At 40.8% G+C, this 18,199-nt stretch overlaps 1 protein-coding gene across 1 annotated transcript in view; it reads left to right on the top strand.

Moving 5' to 3' along the window:
• Atrnl1 (attractin like 1) overlaps positions 1–18,199 on the top strand; it is a 542,404-nt gene that overhangs the window by 42,205 nt on the left and 482,000 nt on the right. The window contains exons 9-10 of the mRNA XM_048424018.3: positions 2,650–2,833; positions 16,728–16,882. Coding sequence (XP_048279975.3) covers positions 2,650–2,833; positions 16,728–16,882 — 339 coding nt within the window. The remainder of the gene's footprint in view (positions 1–2,649; positions 2,834–16,727; positions 16,883–18,199) is intronic.

Raw genomic sequence — 18,199 nt, 5'->3', positions numbered from 1 at the left:
AGTAAGTAAATTTTTCTAGTGCTCCCCTACCCTGATCCCTTAGGCCATTTTTAAGCAGTGGTAATTTTTTATTTTGTTGTTTTCAGTTTGTCTGCAAGCATGTACCTTTATAGTTGCTATTTAAATTTATGATTATATTCATTTCTGGGTCTTGCTCATTTGCTGTGTCCCAGTTCTTGGCTCTTGTGTGAACAGCACGTGTGGACTTCGAGTCCTTACATAGTCTCAGTGAGACCACGCCTTCATAGGCCACACGAGAGTGAGAGTTCACGTGTGCTTAGCAGGATGGTTCTCAACCTGTGGCTGGAGACCCAACAATTTATAACAGCAGCAAAATTGCAGTTACAAAGTAGCAACAAAATAAATTTTATAGTTCGGGTCACAACATGAGGAACTGTACTACAAGGGTCGTGTCATGAGGAAGGTTGAGAACCACTGACCTAGAAGAAGATGCACATCACAGTCTTCTCTGCAGCCCTTCGGGAGGTGGCAGTGTTGTTTCTGTGTCTTCCGTGTGCTGGTATGGGAGCAGGACGTGCACACGTGTCCTCTGTAAGCTGGTATGACATCAGGACGTGCACATGTGTTCTCTGTAAGCTGGTATGAGAGCAGGACGTGCACATGTGTCCTCTGTAAGCTGGTATGAGAGCAGGACATGCACACATGTCCTCTGTAAGCTGGTATGACATCAGGACGTGCACACATGTCCTCTGTAAGCTGGTATGACATCAGGACGTGCATATGTGTTCTCTGTAGCTGTTATTGGAGCAGGATGTGCACACGTGTCCTCCATAAGCTGGTATGAGCACAGGACATGCATACGTGTGCTTCTGCTGTCACCAGCCTCGTCCCCACCCCTCTGCTCTACTAACCTGGCATGGACCTTGCACAGCGCCCCACACAGTCCTATCACCTTCCACCCCGTTTGCTCTTCCCTCCATTACTGTCTTGTCTCCTGGACCTAGATCCTGGCTTCCTGCCGTGTTGTCTAATAGATTGGCAGTTTTATTTTTGATTTAAATATTCACATAATAATATCTGGCCTTTTAGTTCCTTGTTTGTTTGTTGAGTCCTGTTTTTGCCTGGCTTGCTCTCTCCTGCTGCCCCCTTGGCTTCCCCATTCCAGTGCCTGCAGCGAGTTATGTTAGTTCTGTTACAAATACCTCCCTTCTCCAGTGAGGCCAGCCCTTCCCGCTTACTGCACGCAGAATCCACACCTCTCATAGCGTGTGGATCTTCCCGGAGCCCCCAGTCCTTTGCCGCTGATCTCTGTGGCCGCTGCCTCCCATCCTCATGTCCACCCTCCAGCACTTCCAGTTTTCAGTCCATCGCTTCTCCTTTCCCAGTTTTCCTTGCTGGCTGTTTCATAGACGCCTCTCTCCTCTAACCTGTGCTCTAGGTCACATGACATGTATTAGACACGTCACGTTTTCATAGCCTCCTGCAGGCATGTAGCACGGTGGCATTTTCACTTGCATGGATGGCTGGGAAGCTACAGCAGGTGCACCGTCATGTGCTGTAATGGAATGTCCGTGCACGCTGTTAACACATAAGTAAATAAATGTATTGTCTGATAGACTGCTGTTTTCAGTTAGGAATAACCTGATTGTAGAATGACAACTGGAATTTTGGTGAATTAAAGATAAATCTCTATGTTCAGTTTCTTTTGGCTTTTTCTATAACCAAAATGCTATTTCTAAGTAAATTTATAATAGTATTTTTGCTTGAGTTTTGGTTTGTTGACTGCACAGAAGTGGGAAGAATCATGGGTTTTGAGTGTCACAGGGATAGCAGATGAGTCATGAGCATTTAACATTACATGCATTGTGTAAGTGCAAACGGTAAGATTTCCTACCATATCCAAGTGCGTTGAGTGGAGGCTGTGGGCTCGGGTGTCTGTGCCTTCACCCCGAGGACTGCACAGCCAGGAGCACAGAACAGCAGGTAGATGTGGCTCAGCGACGGCAGGAGGGTTAAGTTACTGCACCACAGAGCATCAGTGTCTCAGTGCCGTATCGGAAAGGAGGTGCTGGCCGGAGAGGGGGTTCAGTGGTTAAGAGTTCCCAGCAGCCCCCTGTTCTCCCGCTGCACATCAGGGAGACTATACCCATTTTCCTTATGAACTCTTTACCTGTGTGCCTGCTGATAGAACCCAACAATATTGTGATTGTCAAGTGAATACTAGAATTTTAGGTTTTAGGACCAAGAAATACTGGAAGAATGCTCAGTTAACTGAGAGCGGTCATGTTACATATCTGACTTATTTCAGGTCTGACACACAGAAGACCTTAATAAACATTTGCTATATGTGGTTTTTATTAAGGACTATTTTTGAATAACTTAAGTACATATAAGTAACATCTCCCCCTTTTTCTTTATAGTCTCAAAAGTTGGATTTCCAGTGTTTCAGAATTTATTATGAAGACCCAGGACACTTAGTCTTTCGTCAGTCCCCACCATAGCGTCTTCAGTGTGTACGGAGTCTCAGGCAGCTCTCTCTGCCCATAAATACGTACCACCAGAGTGAACCTGTTGTTTTGATAACATTTCGATTGTATTTTTAATGAGTTAACTTGGTGGCTTTGTGTCATTTTGGTTGTATTTTTAGCTACTGCTTGAGTTTCATTATTTGCTTTCTTCTTGCTATAGCATCAAACACCTGGCTGGTTCCGGAAACTAAAGGAGCCATTGTACAAGGTGGATATGGCCACACAAGTGTGTATGATGAAGTCACCAAGTCCATTTACGTTCATGGCGGTTATAAAGCATTACCAGGCAATAAGTATGGATTGGTGGATGACCTGTATAGGTATGAAGTTAACACCAAGACTTGGTGAGTAGGCTGAGTAAAAGGAAGTATAAGAAGGAGAAAATTGCTAATAATTGTATGATAATATTTGTATTGGCTTTTTTCATACACTATGTTTTGATACTGTTCTTTACTCTTCCCCTTCTCCTCCCAAACACTCCGCACCCCCCTCCCCATCTTCTTCATGTTCTTTTTCTCTCAGTAAAAAACAGAAACAAATCAAAACAAACAGACAACTACCAAAATACCCAAACCCAAATGAACACACACACACACACACACACACACACACACACACACACACACACAGTGGAACTCATTCAGTGTTGGCCACCTACCCTGGGCAGGGGCTGTGCCTCCAGGTGTGGTTGATACACCCCATGTCACTGCACTGGAGACACGGTTCTTTACAGAGAGCTTCTCGGCTAGGGTGGGACTTGTGCCCACTTTTCCTTTCCCTTGCTGTGGCGTGAACTTGAGCAGGTCTTGAGTGTGCTGTCACAGACCTGTGAGTTCCTGTGAGTGTGAGCCCTGTTGTGATAATAACTTATGGTTGTGTAATAGTGTGTTTATAGGATGATGTCACAGAAAAGCTTTTGAATTGATTAAATCTTTATGGTAACGTGATATACTGTCATATAGCAGTAGTACAAAATAACAAATCCCCTATGTATAAACAATATAATTTAAAATGGTTTCTGGTCCCATAGATATACCTACAAGTACCTCGAAACAGCCATTTGAGGTGAATAAGTTTGCTCAGCACCGTCATCTCCAGCTCTGATGTTATATGTCCAGAATTTGTCCTCGTTTACACTTGCATTTTAATATTAATTAAATTTACAAAAGCATTTTTTCAGTTTTATCATCTAATGTGAATGAAATACAAAGCTTGTGGTATTATGAAATATCTTTCACTTTTTATAGTGTTACACTCTGCATGCTATGCAAGTCTTCTCATGCTCGTTTACAGCGATTCTTCTGAGGTGCATGCATGAACGTGACCCTGATGTGTGACCGACCCGCCTCAGTTCCCCGTAGCTCTGTGTGCTTCCAGCCGCAGGGCGTGCCCTGTCCTCCTTGTCCTCCGCAGAGGCAGGTCATGAGCATCTGACTCCCGCCCGTGTAGTTGGTAGAGACAGCTGCTCAGCGACACTTCAGCTTCCCCAGCTAATATGGTCTAAGTTCTTTTGTGTTCATTTTTCTCTTTTTGATTAATGTATGGCTTATTTATATCCCTAACATTCTTTTTTTCTGGAAATACTGTTTTCCTTTGTCTTTTGTGTTTATAGTTTTAAAATATATTTTTTTATTGTACTTGTTTCTGTTTTAGAATCTTTTTTTATAAATTATCCTGTTTGTTTTGTGACAGTCGACATGTCTTCTAAGCTGTTTGAGCACATTTAAGGAGAACTTGTTTATTAGATAGTGATTTGTTCTCCTTGCCCACCCTTCATCCCGCACTGTCTGAGGAGAGCAGGACTGTGAGGCTTAATTTGGCAAGCGGATAATGCTGTTTTACCATGACAGCCATGACAAAAGCTAGGAGGTCACAGAATGGAGCAGCTTCATGAGCTCCCAGGACAAGGGAAATTCATATAATTATTGTAAAATTTCCTCCAAAATGAAGACAAAAGTGAAAACAGAAAGAGAAAAGGCATTTCTCTGTCTTGGAGACAACTAAGTCTGACAACTGACAGTTTCTTCTTGTCCTGAAATATAAGTGTGTGATGGGTAGCAGATTTGCATGTGTGTATGTCTGTTATCGTGGGGTGCACATAACATTTGTGCAGTTGCATGTGTACCTGTGTGTGCATGCCTGGTGAGGTTGAGAAGTCTTGTCTATCACCGTCCACTTTATTCACTGAGGAGTGGCCCCTCATTTCATCTCAGAGTTCACTGGTTCTTCTCATCTGTCTAGCCTGCTTTCGTCTTTTAGCTCCAGGCCCTGGGGTTCAGGTGGGTTTCCCCACCACCTGCCCTTTACGTGGGTTTTGGGGACTGAGCTTCACTCTCTACCCTTGTTTTGTGTTCAGGAAACAGTCCGTCATTTTAGCAGACAACTTCTTAACTGAAAACATGGAATCCAGGAGACACATTGCTTTCAAATGTCTGAAAGAAAACAACCTAAAATTTTGTATCTAACAGAAATACTCTTTAAAAAAGCCAACAACATAATGACATTTTCAGGAAAGCAATAACTGAATCAGACAGCAACGTACTTCAGCAATAGGAGAGAAAAAAGTGTGTCCTGTCTTATAAGTTACTGAAGAAATAGGAATATGTTTGATATCACTCCTGTGATTTAATATTTTATGCTTCTAGTTTATGACAATTCAACATGTTGAAAGATGCTCAAATTTTATTGTTTAGTTAACAAACAACGTTATTCTCACTGTTGGGAAAGTGTTAAGGCGTCAGAGTCAGGATACACTCAGTCTTTCTGCTGCTTTCCTGCTTCCTAGGTGATTAGATCTAGTGTATTGACATTTAAAGAGCGGGGAAATGTCCTATTCCTGACTGTAAAGCTTCTCCCTTCTCCAAGTTCCTTCTTTTTATCTTGTTAATGTGTTGTGCTGTTTGACACTGCCCTACCCAAGGGCTCCAACTCTGGTTTAAAGGTTTGCTGCCATTATGGTTTTGTTAAATCAGACAGCTCTTGGTGCTTTTATATATCCATCTGTAGACCTTACCGTAGGAGCCTGTCAACATTTTCAGTGTTCTTCACAAGGCTGTGGGTGTACATGCATGTGCATGTGTGTGCATTTGCATGTGTATGTGATAGCAGAATTTGAAAGCCTACTTTTCAGGTGAGAGGAAAAGTAGATGCCAGGAATATCTCTGTGGATATAAATAATATCTACGATAATAACTATGAGCAGTGTTTCTAAATGATTACGGTGTGGTACCGGATCGCTTCTGTACTTAAAGCTTTTGAAGCCATGGACACTTTGAAAACTTTGCAAGGCTGGTACCTGGTTCCATGAGCTGATCTCTTCAGGCTTCAGTTTCTTATTATGGGGTTATTTTACATCATTGCACTCAAAGCTAATTAAATTACTCAGTTATTCTATCTTATGCTTTTGGTTTTCTCTAAGAAATTTGCCTGTCAGAGATTTTGGAGACAGAACAGTTTTATATGCCTGTTATTAGGTAAATCACAGTTCAGCTAATACTGATGATTATACTTCTCTGTCTGCATAGTGAAAGTCTGAAGGCTTTAAATAAATAAATGTCTTATTGAATGCTTATCAACCTGTTATAAGGTTGGCAAGAGAGCCAGAAAAAGTACCAACAATTTTCGGAGGAGTTGAATTGTAAGGAAGATTTATTAACTGTGATAATGTTAAGTGGGCCAAGAGAGTATCACTTTAAGGTTGTGTTTGCAGGCTGACCCAGGAGCAATCAAACAGGTGCTGAAAGTGGAAGAAGGAGAACAGTTTGCTAGAGGAATGTTTGCAAAGCCAGTGGCATGGGATGCAGTACTGAGAGCCAGCAGGCCCCTCCCATCCTTAGGGATGTGAGAGAGGGCAGGCCACATGAAAACAGCCAGACAGCAGGTGTAGATGGCGAGAACGCGTACAAAGTTCAGTTATTTTTACTTTCTCAGTGAAATGAAAGTAGAGTCATTAGCTGAAAACAAGGACATGAAATAGAGGAGGTTTGAGTTTTGGAAAGAGGTGATATATGCAGTGACCGCTTTGGAGAGAGGAGGAGTGGACATGCTCAGGAAGTGAGCATTGTGAGACTCTGATGTGAGAAGCTGTAATGTATGGCAGAGATGGTTTCAGTAATTTCAGTCCTGTGGTTGAGGATTTGGCTTGAATGAGCAGTTATGGTCCAGATGTTCTTATTTAGTCTATTGGTCAATATACCAGTTTTCCTAATCCGATTATTTAAGATTATAAATTCTTGGTCAAAGGGAGTAGTATCATGTTTGCTTTCACCCAAACCATATTTCAATTCAGATGTCTGCTCATTTGCCTTCTGACCATTGAAGAATGAGAATTTCTGACTCGTATGATATTTCCATAGAAACTTTTTTGTTGTTGTTGCAGGAAATTATGCCTGGTTTTTGTTATGCTTCATCTATATTATCTATCTATCTATCTATCTATCTATCTATCTATCTATCTAATCTAACATCTATCATCTGTCTGTCTGCCTGTCTATCTAATCTAACATCTATCTATCTATCTATCTATCTATCTATCTATCTATCTATCTATCTATCTATCTATTTATCTATCTATCATCTATCATCTGTCCATATATCTAATCTGTCTTATCTATCATCTACCTATCTATCAATCTTATCTTTCTATCATCTACCTATCTGTCTGTCTGTCTATATATCTATGTATCTATCTATGCACCTATGCATGTATGTATGTATGTATGTATGTATGTATGTATCTATCTATCTATCTATCTATCTATCTATCTATCTATCTATCTATTTTGGTGTGGATAGTGTTGGTACACTTCAGCATGCATATATGCCTGTGCACATGTATGTGCATATATGTGGAGGCCAGAAATTTGTTTGCCCTTCTACCTTATTCTCTGTCTTATTTTCAAGCCAGGGCCTCTCCCATCACCAGGGGCTTATTGATTTGACTAGTCCGCGTAGCCAGTGAGCTCCAGGATTCACTCTTCTCCACCCTCACCCCTGAGGTTAAGGCACATTCTTCTGTGCTTGGCTTGGGTGCTAGCGGTGCAAACACAGGGCCTCTTGCTTCCTGTGAGACAGATGCTTTCTTTACTGGTGAGCCATCTCTTTGGCCCTGCAACTTTGGTTTTCATTTGCATTTTCTCTTGGACTAATAATGTGAAGCATCTTTTCATATATATTGTCCATGTAGTGCTTTTTTGAAATTTTGTGCAAATATTGTACCCATTTTATTGTATTTGATAGACTGTATATACTATATCTTTGCAATATTAGTTTATTTTGTATTTTGCAAATGTTTTGTCAGATTGTGGATTATCGTTCTATTCATTTGTCATTATTTGATAATTGGAACTTACATATATAGTCAAGGAAATGAATTTTGGTTCTTTTGTAGGTTGTGCTTTGTATTTTGCTTTTATAACACTAGTCTACTGTTGCCAGGAGGCACCACTTGTTTATCCCAGCTGCCCGGCTAGCTCAGCCTCAAAATAACCACACAGAAACTGTATTAATTAAATCACTGCTTGGCCCATTAGCTCTGGCTTCTTATTGGCTAACTCTTACTTATTAATTTAACCCATTTCTATTAATCTGTATATGGCCATGTAGCTGTGGCTTACCAGGTAAAATTTCCAGCATCTGTCTCTGGCGGATCCATGGTGTCTCTCTCACCCCGCCTTCTTCATCCCAGCATTCCGCTTAATTTTCCCCGCCTACCTAAGTTCTGCCCTATCAACAGGCCCAAAGCAGTTTTTTTATTGACCAATGAAAGTAACACAAAGACATAAGGACCTCCTACACCAGTCTACAATATTTCATATTTTTATAAATGATTTTCAGTTTTTTTCTAATGAGTTTCACAGTTAATTTCCACCTAAGTTAAAACTTGTGTGTAGGGTGTGTGCAGTAGGTGCTCCCTCGATGTTGTTCAGTAGCAGTTCATTCCTTTGTGTGTCTACAGTAGGTAAGACATCAATAAGAAAATTGTCTCCAGGTAATTAATACTTTCATGCTTTTCTCAATGAAATCTGTATGTTTTAAAATCAAAACTCATATTTATTTCCTTTTTTTGTGTGTAGGGGCACATTTGAGCACATGTGTGCATATATATAGTCTGCAGTATGTTTATGGGCGTCAGAGGACAACTTGGGTGGGGTTGACTCTCTCCTCCCACCATGGGAGTTCTTGGATTGACTCAGCTTGTCATGTGTGGCAGCAAACATCCTTACCCACTGGCCGTCTCACCTGGTGCTGGTTTTTTAAGGATGCCATTGCGTATCACCATGCGCGTCATGTCTCCTAGAAACAGAAATGCATCTTTTCATGCTGGCACTGAGAAGAACAGAAATGCATCCTGTCACAGCCGGCATTGGGAATGCGCAGGCTCCTAGTCCAGGAGCATGCGCAGTAGATCTCTGGCCCTGGCGAAGGTTCCTGGAAACATCCTCTGCTCTGCTAGTGTTTAGGGCATCCTGGTCGTCCTCAGCAGTAACTATACCCTCCTAATCTAAATTGTTGTCTGCACATGACCTGCTTTATAGAGATGCCAGTCACTGCCTTTAGGGTCTATCTGAATCTAATATTAGCTTGATTTTGTTTATCTAACTTCAACTGTGACTCCCTTTACTCCAGCACACACGTTTGTAGAGTCCATTTCCAAACGAGGTGACATTCTGAATTTGTAGGTGTATGCTAACTTTGTGGGGAGAATACTGTACATTCAGTGACTGTTGTATTTTTTTCTTTCTGTTTTTATCTTGATGGAAGTAAGTCTGATATTTATATTTTGTGTCAGACTTGCTGATTTTAGTAATTCCTGTGTAAGTATTTTTAGATTTTTTTTTTCACAGTAGTCGGTCAGATTCTGTATGGATAATCTGGATAAAACCATTTCTGGGTTTTATTTCAGTCTTGTCACTTCCTGTCCACTGCATCCTCACCCCAGTGTAGAACAGAGGGAGGTGATGGCTGATTAATGTATGTCCTTATTCCTCAGATGTAGAGAAATGCTTTCGGTCTTCCTCCAGTAAGAGTGGTGTCACTGTGGGCTTCGTGGAAACCGTTATTAGGAAGGTTTAGCAAATTACCTTAACAGTTCTACTTTCATTCTTATCTGTCACCTTGTACACAAATCAACTCCAAAGGGATCAAAGACCGCGTTTTAAAACCTGAGACTCTGAAGCTGCTGAGAGAAAACACAGTGTCTCCATTTCTCATGAATATTGTCAGCAGTTGATGAATAGGACCTAGTACACCACAGAGCTGCTCTGTGGCACAGGAAGTAATCAACCAAATGAAGAGGAAGCCTGCAGAGTGGGAGAATCTTTGTCAACTACACATCTCATAGAGGAGTAATGCCAGTGTTGCAAATAGCTAAAAAACAAAAAATCAAGAAAATAACCCAACTAAAAGTTGCTTTGGATTTGAATAGAGTACTCAAAAGAAGACTTTAAAATGGCTAAGTTTAAAAGTGTTCAACATTCTGATTATAGTTCATTTGAGATTTCATCTTACTTTGGACAATATGGCTATGATCAAGAAAGCAACCAACTGCAAATACAGTGGGGATGCAGGGAAATGGGAGCCCCTGTTCGCTGTTGGAGGGGTTGCCTACTCTGTGGAGAACTCCCAGATCGCTAGGATCAGGTCTGCTGTAAGACCCAGCCCTGCTTCTTGGCATATCCCAATGGCCTCGGCGTCTTACTCCGCAGGTTTTTGCTCAACCATGTTGTTTGCTGCCGTAGTCACAGGAGCTGGTAAATGGAGATAGCCTGGGTGTTCCTCAGCTGAGGAATGGAGAGTGAACGTGTCATACCCAATGGAATTCTATTAACTGAAAAGGGAAATTTAATCATGGTATTTGCAGGTAAATAGATGGAATTAGACAGTAAGTATACAGAGTGAAGTAACACAGAGCCACAAAGACAAATGCCACACGTTCTTTCTTATTTGTGGATCCTAGCTCCAAATCTTTTGATGCCAGTATTATTATTATTATTATTATTATTATTATTATTATTTATGACTAGAGTCATAATCAGAAAACTAAAAAGGGATCACGAGGGCGGAGGAGAGCTCTAGAAAAGAGGCCACAGGGTACAAGTGCTTTGAAAGGGGACATGTGTGGGATAAACTGACAGAAACTCCAGGGCCAGCCATGGGGTAGCTTCCTTTGGTGTGTGGGACAGCAAGTCCAAGAGGCCCTCAGAACAGCGTAGGCTGTTGTCACTGTCCCTGCTTTCCTCTCTGGACTAAGGTAAGCCCTTATAGCTAAAATAGGACAACTTCAGACCCAAGACTCCGAGGTCTGGAACTTACTGGGAAGTCTGCTCTCTGAAGACTAGCTCTCATTGTAGCTGAAGTTTCTCTGTAAGTTGCCAAGGGGCAAAAAGCCATCAGTGGTCCTATCCAGTGTCAATCCTACTGACCCCAGCGATGACTAGCTGCCCAGTATAGCCCTGATAATGTGTTAGTGGTGCGTATATCTTGGGGTAACCAATGGATGTCTGATTGGAAAGGGATTGATCCCTGGTGTTGTAATCCTAGCCAACCACCTGTAGCTGCTGAGGTCATGGAGCCCAGAGGATAACCTGCTGCTACCATTTTTCTAAATTTATAGTTTCAAACTTTATTCTGAAAATCCACCTTACACCTACAGACAAGCACCGCTCTCAGTCCTCCTCAGAGAAGCTTCTCTCTGCAGATGGAGACTGTCTTAGTCAGTCCTTCCTGCTGTGATGGGAGTGTTCATCTGGTTCCACAGGCAGCGTGAACAGAGAGTGCTGCTGGGCTTGACATGGGCTTGTAACACACTTTGCCCAACAAGGCCACACCTCCTAATCCTTTCAAATAGTGACGACAGCAAACATCCAAATATATGAGCCTGGTGGCCAAGTATTCAAATAAATGAGCCTATGTGGGCCATTCTTATTCAAACCACCATAGAGGTCATTACAGAAATCTACAACTAATCACAATTAGCAGAGCAACAGTGTAGTGCCCTGGCTGATACATCTACCTCGTACCCTTCCACCTAAAGCTCACCAAAGTGGGGCCAGGACGTCTGCTGTGAGACAGGGACCTCTCTTACCCACGGACTCTACAGCTTCCAGTCTGCTGTGAGACAGGGACCCCTCTTACCCACGGACTCTACAGCTTCCAGTCTGCTGTGAGACAGGGACCCCTCTTACCCACGGACTCTACAGCTTCCAGTCTGCTGTGAGACAGGGACCCCTCTTACCCACGGACTCTACAGCTTCCAGTCTGCTGTGAGACAGGGACACCTCTTACCCACGGACTCTACAGCTTCCAGTCTGATGGCAGCATCAGTGGCGTGCTGTGAGACAGGGACACCTCTTACCCACGGACTCTACAGCTTCCAGTCTGATGGCAGCATCAGAGGCGTGCCAGTGAGGACGGGAAATTAAATGAAGAGTACAGCAGTTAATGCCTACTGAGAGAGGACTTGTCTTCTCCAAAGATGAGCCCCTGATAGCTTATCTAATCCAGTGTCCAGCCATAAAGCACACGTACACAGTGTAACGCTAAATGACCTCAAAGGTTGTGTGTGTGAGAGCACATGTACACACTTGCAATAATAGTTAATGAAAAAGGCCATAACTGTAGAGGACACACGAGAGGATTTGGAGTGGGCTGAGGAACGAGGAAAAGGATGCAAATTTATTCTGTGTGGAGAAATGTTGTAAGGAGGCTGCTTGTTTGTCCCTGACTGCTTAGCTCCAAAATAATCAGACAGAAACTCTATTAATTAAATCACTGCTTGGCCCATTAACCCTAGCTTCTTATTGACTAATTCTTACATATTAATTTAACCCATTTCTATTAATTTGTGTATCACCATATAGCTGTGGCTTACTGGCAAGATTCCAACTGGCATCTGTCTCTGGGGGCTCCATGGCTTCTCTCTGACTCTACCTTCTTCCTCCCAGCATTCAATTTAGTTTTCCCCACCTAGATCTGTTCTCCTCTATCAGGCCAAGCCAGTTTCTTTATTCATTAACTAATAAAAGCAACACATAGACAAAAGGACCTCCCACACCAGAGAAAATCTTTTTTAAAAAGTTGTGTTAAAAACACTTTCCCCCTCGCTCCATTGATTTGCTAACAGCTTGTACCAAAGGTCCTTTGAGAGTTGGTTATCTGATGTTTTCCCCAAAGTTATATGGCTAATTATCATGATTTATTTTAGTAACTCAACTTAAATTAACTGTGGTCTAATATTGCTGTTGGTTTTTGGTTTGCCAATATTTTGATGAGGAACTTTAAAAATCTTTGTTAATATTTGAGATATGATCATGTTTCTCTTGAATTATTCATATTAATAGTTTGATGTTAGTGTATTATTGGACACATAAACTTATTTGGGGAGCATTCATTTTCATGCTATAGGTCACATTTGTAAAATCAGAATTTTTTTCCTGAGTATTTTTAAATTATAGCCCTTAAGACAACTAAAGATTATATTTTTTATGTATAGAATTTTACCAGTGGAATTTATTACATTCATTGGAAGAATATTCAGATCATCTCTGCCTGATTCAAAATTGACATTATTAATTAAATTATTATAACGGTACTATTAGTATAGTAAAATCCCCTTTAAGATCTATTAATTATGTAAGTGATGAGTTTCCTTGTGATTTTCAAAAACACATGTTGTGTATTTGATCCTGTTTACTGTCTGACCCCTCTACACAATTTCCTTTCCCTTCCACGTCACTCGTAACTTTACTGTTGCTTTATTGAATTTTTAGGTTTTACATGAAAGAGCCCGTGACATTTGACTGTTTGAATAGGGCTCATTTTCCTTCATGTTATGTTGATTAAATATGTTGTTTATCTCCGTCTGCTTCCCTGAGAATGGTGTTTCTGTAAGGCCCCGTAGCACCGCGCTGTGTAACCAGGTCGTCTTGTTCGGGTGTCTCTTGTGCTTAGGCAGAGTGGCTTGCAGTGCAGTAGGTGTGCCTGACCCTATGGCAAACCAGTGCAGATTCCTGTGGGTGTGCCCCAGACACGGGATAACTGAGTGTTCATCTGTATTTCCAGTGGGTGTAAAAATCGACTCTATGATAAACAAATTGTATAGTGTGTAGTTAGACTTGTTTTCATGTAGCAATATGTATTTAATGTTCCACCATGTCTTTTCTTTCTGAATTGTATTCCATTGCATGTTAGAAGAGCTTACTTATCCATTTGCATGTTGAAGAATATCCCAAAGGCTTCCAGATTATGTCAGTTGTATATAAAACCGCTAAGAATATCTGCGTGTAGGTCCTTTAGTGAACAAAAGTTTTCAACCCACTAGTAAATACTAAGACACACAATTCCTTGATTGTGCATTAATTAGAATTAGGTTTAATATTGTAATAAGGTGCTAAATTATCTTTCAAAGAGACTACTACTTTTTTATGCTTTGCATCAGTGGATAGGAATTTTTGTTAGGTTTCAGTAATGTCAATATTTTTAATTTTATCCATTTTAATAGGTGCGCAGTGGTATCTCACCACTATTTCAGTGTGCATTCCCTCGATCACACAGAGTGAAACATATTTTTATTCATATATTCATACCCATGTGCTTTCTTCTGAAGGTATATTTGGCACTGAAAACACTGTTTTTTGTTTCATTTTAAGAGTTTTTTGTATAATTTGGAAAACATTCTTTTGTCAGGTATTGTGTTGCAAATGTTTTTTGACAGTTTGTGGCTTGTACTTTTATTCTCTGAGCAATATTTTTTCTACTGCTGAAAAACATTGCATTTAAGTAAGTCTTCCTCAATTAATTTTATGATTTGTGCTTTTTGATACTTCTAAAAATTCATCATCAGACTCGGTTCCTAGATTTTCTTCTTCTGTTATCTTCTCAGAGTTTATCATATTCTTCACGTGTGCTCACTATTTGTGCTAGGTTAGTCTTTTCAGCAGTGTAATGCATGCGTATGGTATGCATATGTGCCAGTGTGTATGTTTGTGTGTGTGTGTTGCACATGCTTGTGTGTGTGCTTGCAATGTGGATATCTGAGGTTGACTTCATGTAGTGTTCTCTGTCACGCACCACATTGTATATTGTCCGGATCCTCTGGAGCCCGCCATTTTGACCGTTTTAATGAGCTAGTTCATCCAGAAATTCTGTCTCTGGAATGACAGGCAGCCCACCACACCTGGGCTTTTACTTGGGTTCTGGAGGTCTGAGCTCCTGTCCTCACACTTATAGGGCAAGCGCTTTACGTGTGTGTGTGTGTGTGTGTGTGTGTGTGTGTGTGTGCTTGTAGCTTTAGAGATGTCTGTTTTATCTGCCTCTCTTTCTGTTGAAGAACCTCTGGACATCCAGAAATTGCAGGTGTGTGGGCTCAGTGATCTGATTCTCCTTGGGGTGGTACCATTGTCTCATATGCAGTCTTGGGGGCACTACACTGGGGTCTCCTGAGCTTGGCTCTCTGGCATAGAACCTCTGCTTTATTGAGTGAGGTAGGCTAAACATTATTTGACTCAACTTTAGTCATATAAACCTGGTTGATAACTCCCATCTCTGCTGAGAGCAAGTGTGTAAATTCACCCAGGCGTCTCAGACTTGTTCCTGGCGCAGACCTTCTGTAAGTACGGGGACATGAGAGTTGTGGTAGCCTAATACCCTCAGTGAGATACCATTGACCCGCTAGGAGCCACTAGGAGCCAAGGAATGAAAGAATGTTGTTCCCCGGCTCTCCCCTTCCAGGTCAGGGGTCTGTCATTCTGATTGGTGTATGTCGAAGATGAGAAGATGATGGGAAGACAGAGAGGGCTGGCCTGATTCCGTGTCATATAGACTGTGCCTTTTGCCCTTTCTTTGGAGGAGCGGAGATTACATTCAGGGCCTGTGCACACAGGGCGGGTACTCTGCAGCCGAGCTGAATATTCCTAGCCACATCCCTACTTCGTTGCTTTGTATTTGAAGTGGGATTCACTACACTGCCAGGCAGGTCTTGAGTGTGATCCTTCTGTCTTAGACTCTAAGTAGCTGGCATCACAGGCTTGTGCCACCTGATCAGATTCACTGTTGAGCTCCTAACCAAAACTTGGTAGATATTCTTGAGTAGGTATTTAATGTTGTTCTTAATAAAGTTGTATGAGATCTTAAAATTTTCTTTAAAACTATTTTTTATTTTAATTAAAGTTCTTTCCCTGGAGAGACTGTGGAACTCTGGGAGCCTGTCTCATATTCTCTAAACATTAGATGACATTAAAAATCCACGGTTTTAGAGACTGTATACAAACCAACTATTTCATAAATGTTTGCTGTGCTTATATTTTTATCAGAATTGTTAGAAGGTGTTGATTTATATTGCTAGTCATCTTTATTCATTGGTTTATTCAGAGCAGCTTATAATTTCAAGCATATATTTACAATACTTTTTTTAACTTTACTGTTTCTGAAAAATACATTTTAGAGGATTCATTTTTAGCTGTGTGTGTCCATGTGTGCACGTGTGCGTGAGCACAGGGCCAGCGTTCTCTGATCCTCCTGGAGCTGCCTGACGTTGAAGTGTGCTTAACTGCTGTGCCTCGTCTCCAGCCTGTGTTTGCAGTTCTCAATTACTCACGCATTATGGGTGTATCCAAAGAACCTGCATACAAATACGTGCAACCCATGCGAAAGTATATTAGAACTGATCATTGACGTAGAAATTAGCAATGTTTCCATCTGGGTTCTGGTTATTTGGTAATGTTTATTGGTTATTTGGTAATGTTTATCTCATGAAAATTCACTGAGTTTTTTAACTTAAGGTATCTTCACTTTTGTGTATAAATTTAATTAAACATAAAGGCTCACTAAGGAGTCCTTACCAATTTTATAATTTTAATCCAATGTATATTGGACAGATTTTACTATATTTAACTTTGTACTTGTTGTAGCCAAAAAAAAAAAAAAGAACAAAAAGCTTTGGTGTCTTGGTCCTGGACTTTGAGGTAGACTGGTTTCCCACCTTTATAAGTAAATAAATCATTCAAAATATAAAGTATTAAAGATTCTATCTATATTGTGTTTCCCTCGAAGCATTCTGAGATTCCAGAAATAGTCTTTTAGAATATCAGAACCTAGAAGTTATTGACAAGTGTTGAAAATACATGTATTTCCCCCCTCATAATTTCCAGAAAGAATTTGTATATACCACGTCAGTACTTTATTTATAAGGTGAGGGAAGTCTCTATCCTTTGTAATGCGTTTTTGAATTTCATTCTGTAGGACTATTTTGAGAGAGAGTGGGTTTGCCAGATGCCTTCACTCGGCTGTCCTAATCAATGGAGCTATGCTTGTGTTTGGAGGAAACACTCATAATGACACTTCCCTGAGTAACGGTGCAAAGTGTTTTTCTGCCGATTTCCTGGCATATGACATAGGTATGTATCTGTTAGGACCATACAAAGGAAAATACCAGAGCATCTTCTCAAGTCCATTGACCCGCAGAATGTGTATGCCGTGCTAGAGATCAGTGTAGTGCTAGGTATGGATTGGGTCGTGTGTTTCAGCACAGTGGGCAGATAGGTCAGGCCATGAGAGCAGGTGTGGGACCGAGGAGGAGAAGCAGAGGTTTGGATGGCTGTTAGAAGCTTGAGTGTTGTGTCCTTATTGGAATATTGGATACGCCTCTTGTGTCTTCCATTAATTAGTTTTGATAAGGATAGATGTGCAATACTATCAAACTGTCAAAATTAAGAGAGTAGGAATCCAAACACTTCAGCTTCAGTAGGAATGAACAAAGCTGAGTTTATTATACCGATATATACAGAATATATTTACAGAGGGTGGGAGGGAAGTTCACTGAAAAGGGACGTTTCAAAGGAGATAGTGACATCACCAGACAACATAGAAGTCCAGGATGTATCTGGGAACGAGAAGACACTAAGTGCGGCCTCTCCAGAGAACCAGAGCTAGCTGTGTCTCTACTTGTTCACTGTGCTAATGTTGGTTGTATATGAAAGTGGATGCATTCATTGAAATACTTCATTTACTGCTCCAGTACAGCATTGTAGTGAAAATATTGCGTCTCTAATTGTCATGTGATTACTAAAACATAAGAGTTCCTTTTATTGATGGTATAACAAATTCAAAACTATTCACTTGATATATAAAATAAAGGAGACTAATTAGACGTAAGATAGATTTAGTCTTTTACATTTTAAGGGGCATATCCTGGTTTGTTAGATTATTTCACGTGGCCACACAGGAAACAATTGGCAATAAGTGCTTTGATCCTGACACTCTCGTAAGTTAGGATCGATAAGCTGTGGTGAGTTGTGATTATTCAGTTTTAGGTGAGGACTATGTTACTTCTGAAACAAGGGTACACAAGGAGCTTGTTTTATGGAGGAAAACGAAATCTTTATCTGTTTATGTTTTGTTCTTCCATATTTCTCCTATGGAACTTTTAAAAGTAAGAGTAAAATAGGATGTCACTGTTACTGTAAAACCCCACAGAACCCAGTGTGGTTTTGAATTTGTATGTTTATTTTTTTTCAGTGAGCTTCTTTCTTCACAGTGCTCATATTTTAATGAACTGTGTCAGTTTGAGCTTTTTCTGGTAAGTGATGTATTGAGAATCTGCATTTATTCTTCCACATTATTGAAGATTATATTTCAGTTTTATGTATCAAAAGCCTATAGAAGCTAAAACTCCCATGTTTTGTTTCAGAGAGAAATGGGGAAAGGGGTTGGAT

The sequence above is a fragment of the Myodes glareolus genome, chromosome 7, assembly GCF_982192425.1.
Source record: "Myodes glareolus chromosome 7, mMyoGla1.1, whole genome shotgun sequence".
NCBI classification, from domain to species: Eukaryota; Metazoa; Chordata; class Mammalia; order Rodentia; family Cricetidae; genus Myodes; species Myodes glareolus.
Note: the sequence above shows the minus strand (reverse complement) of the source record. Positions and strands in the feature narration are given on the sequence as shown.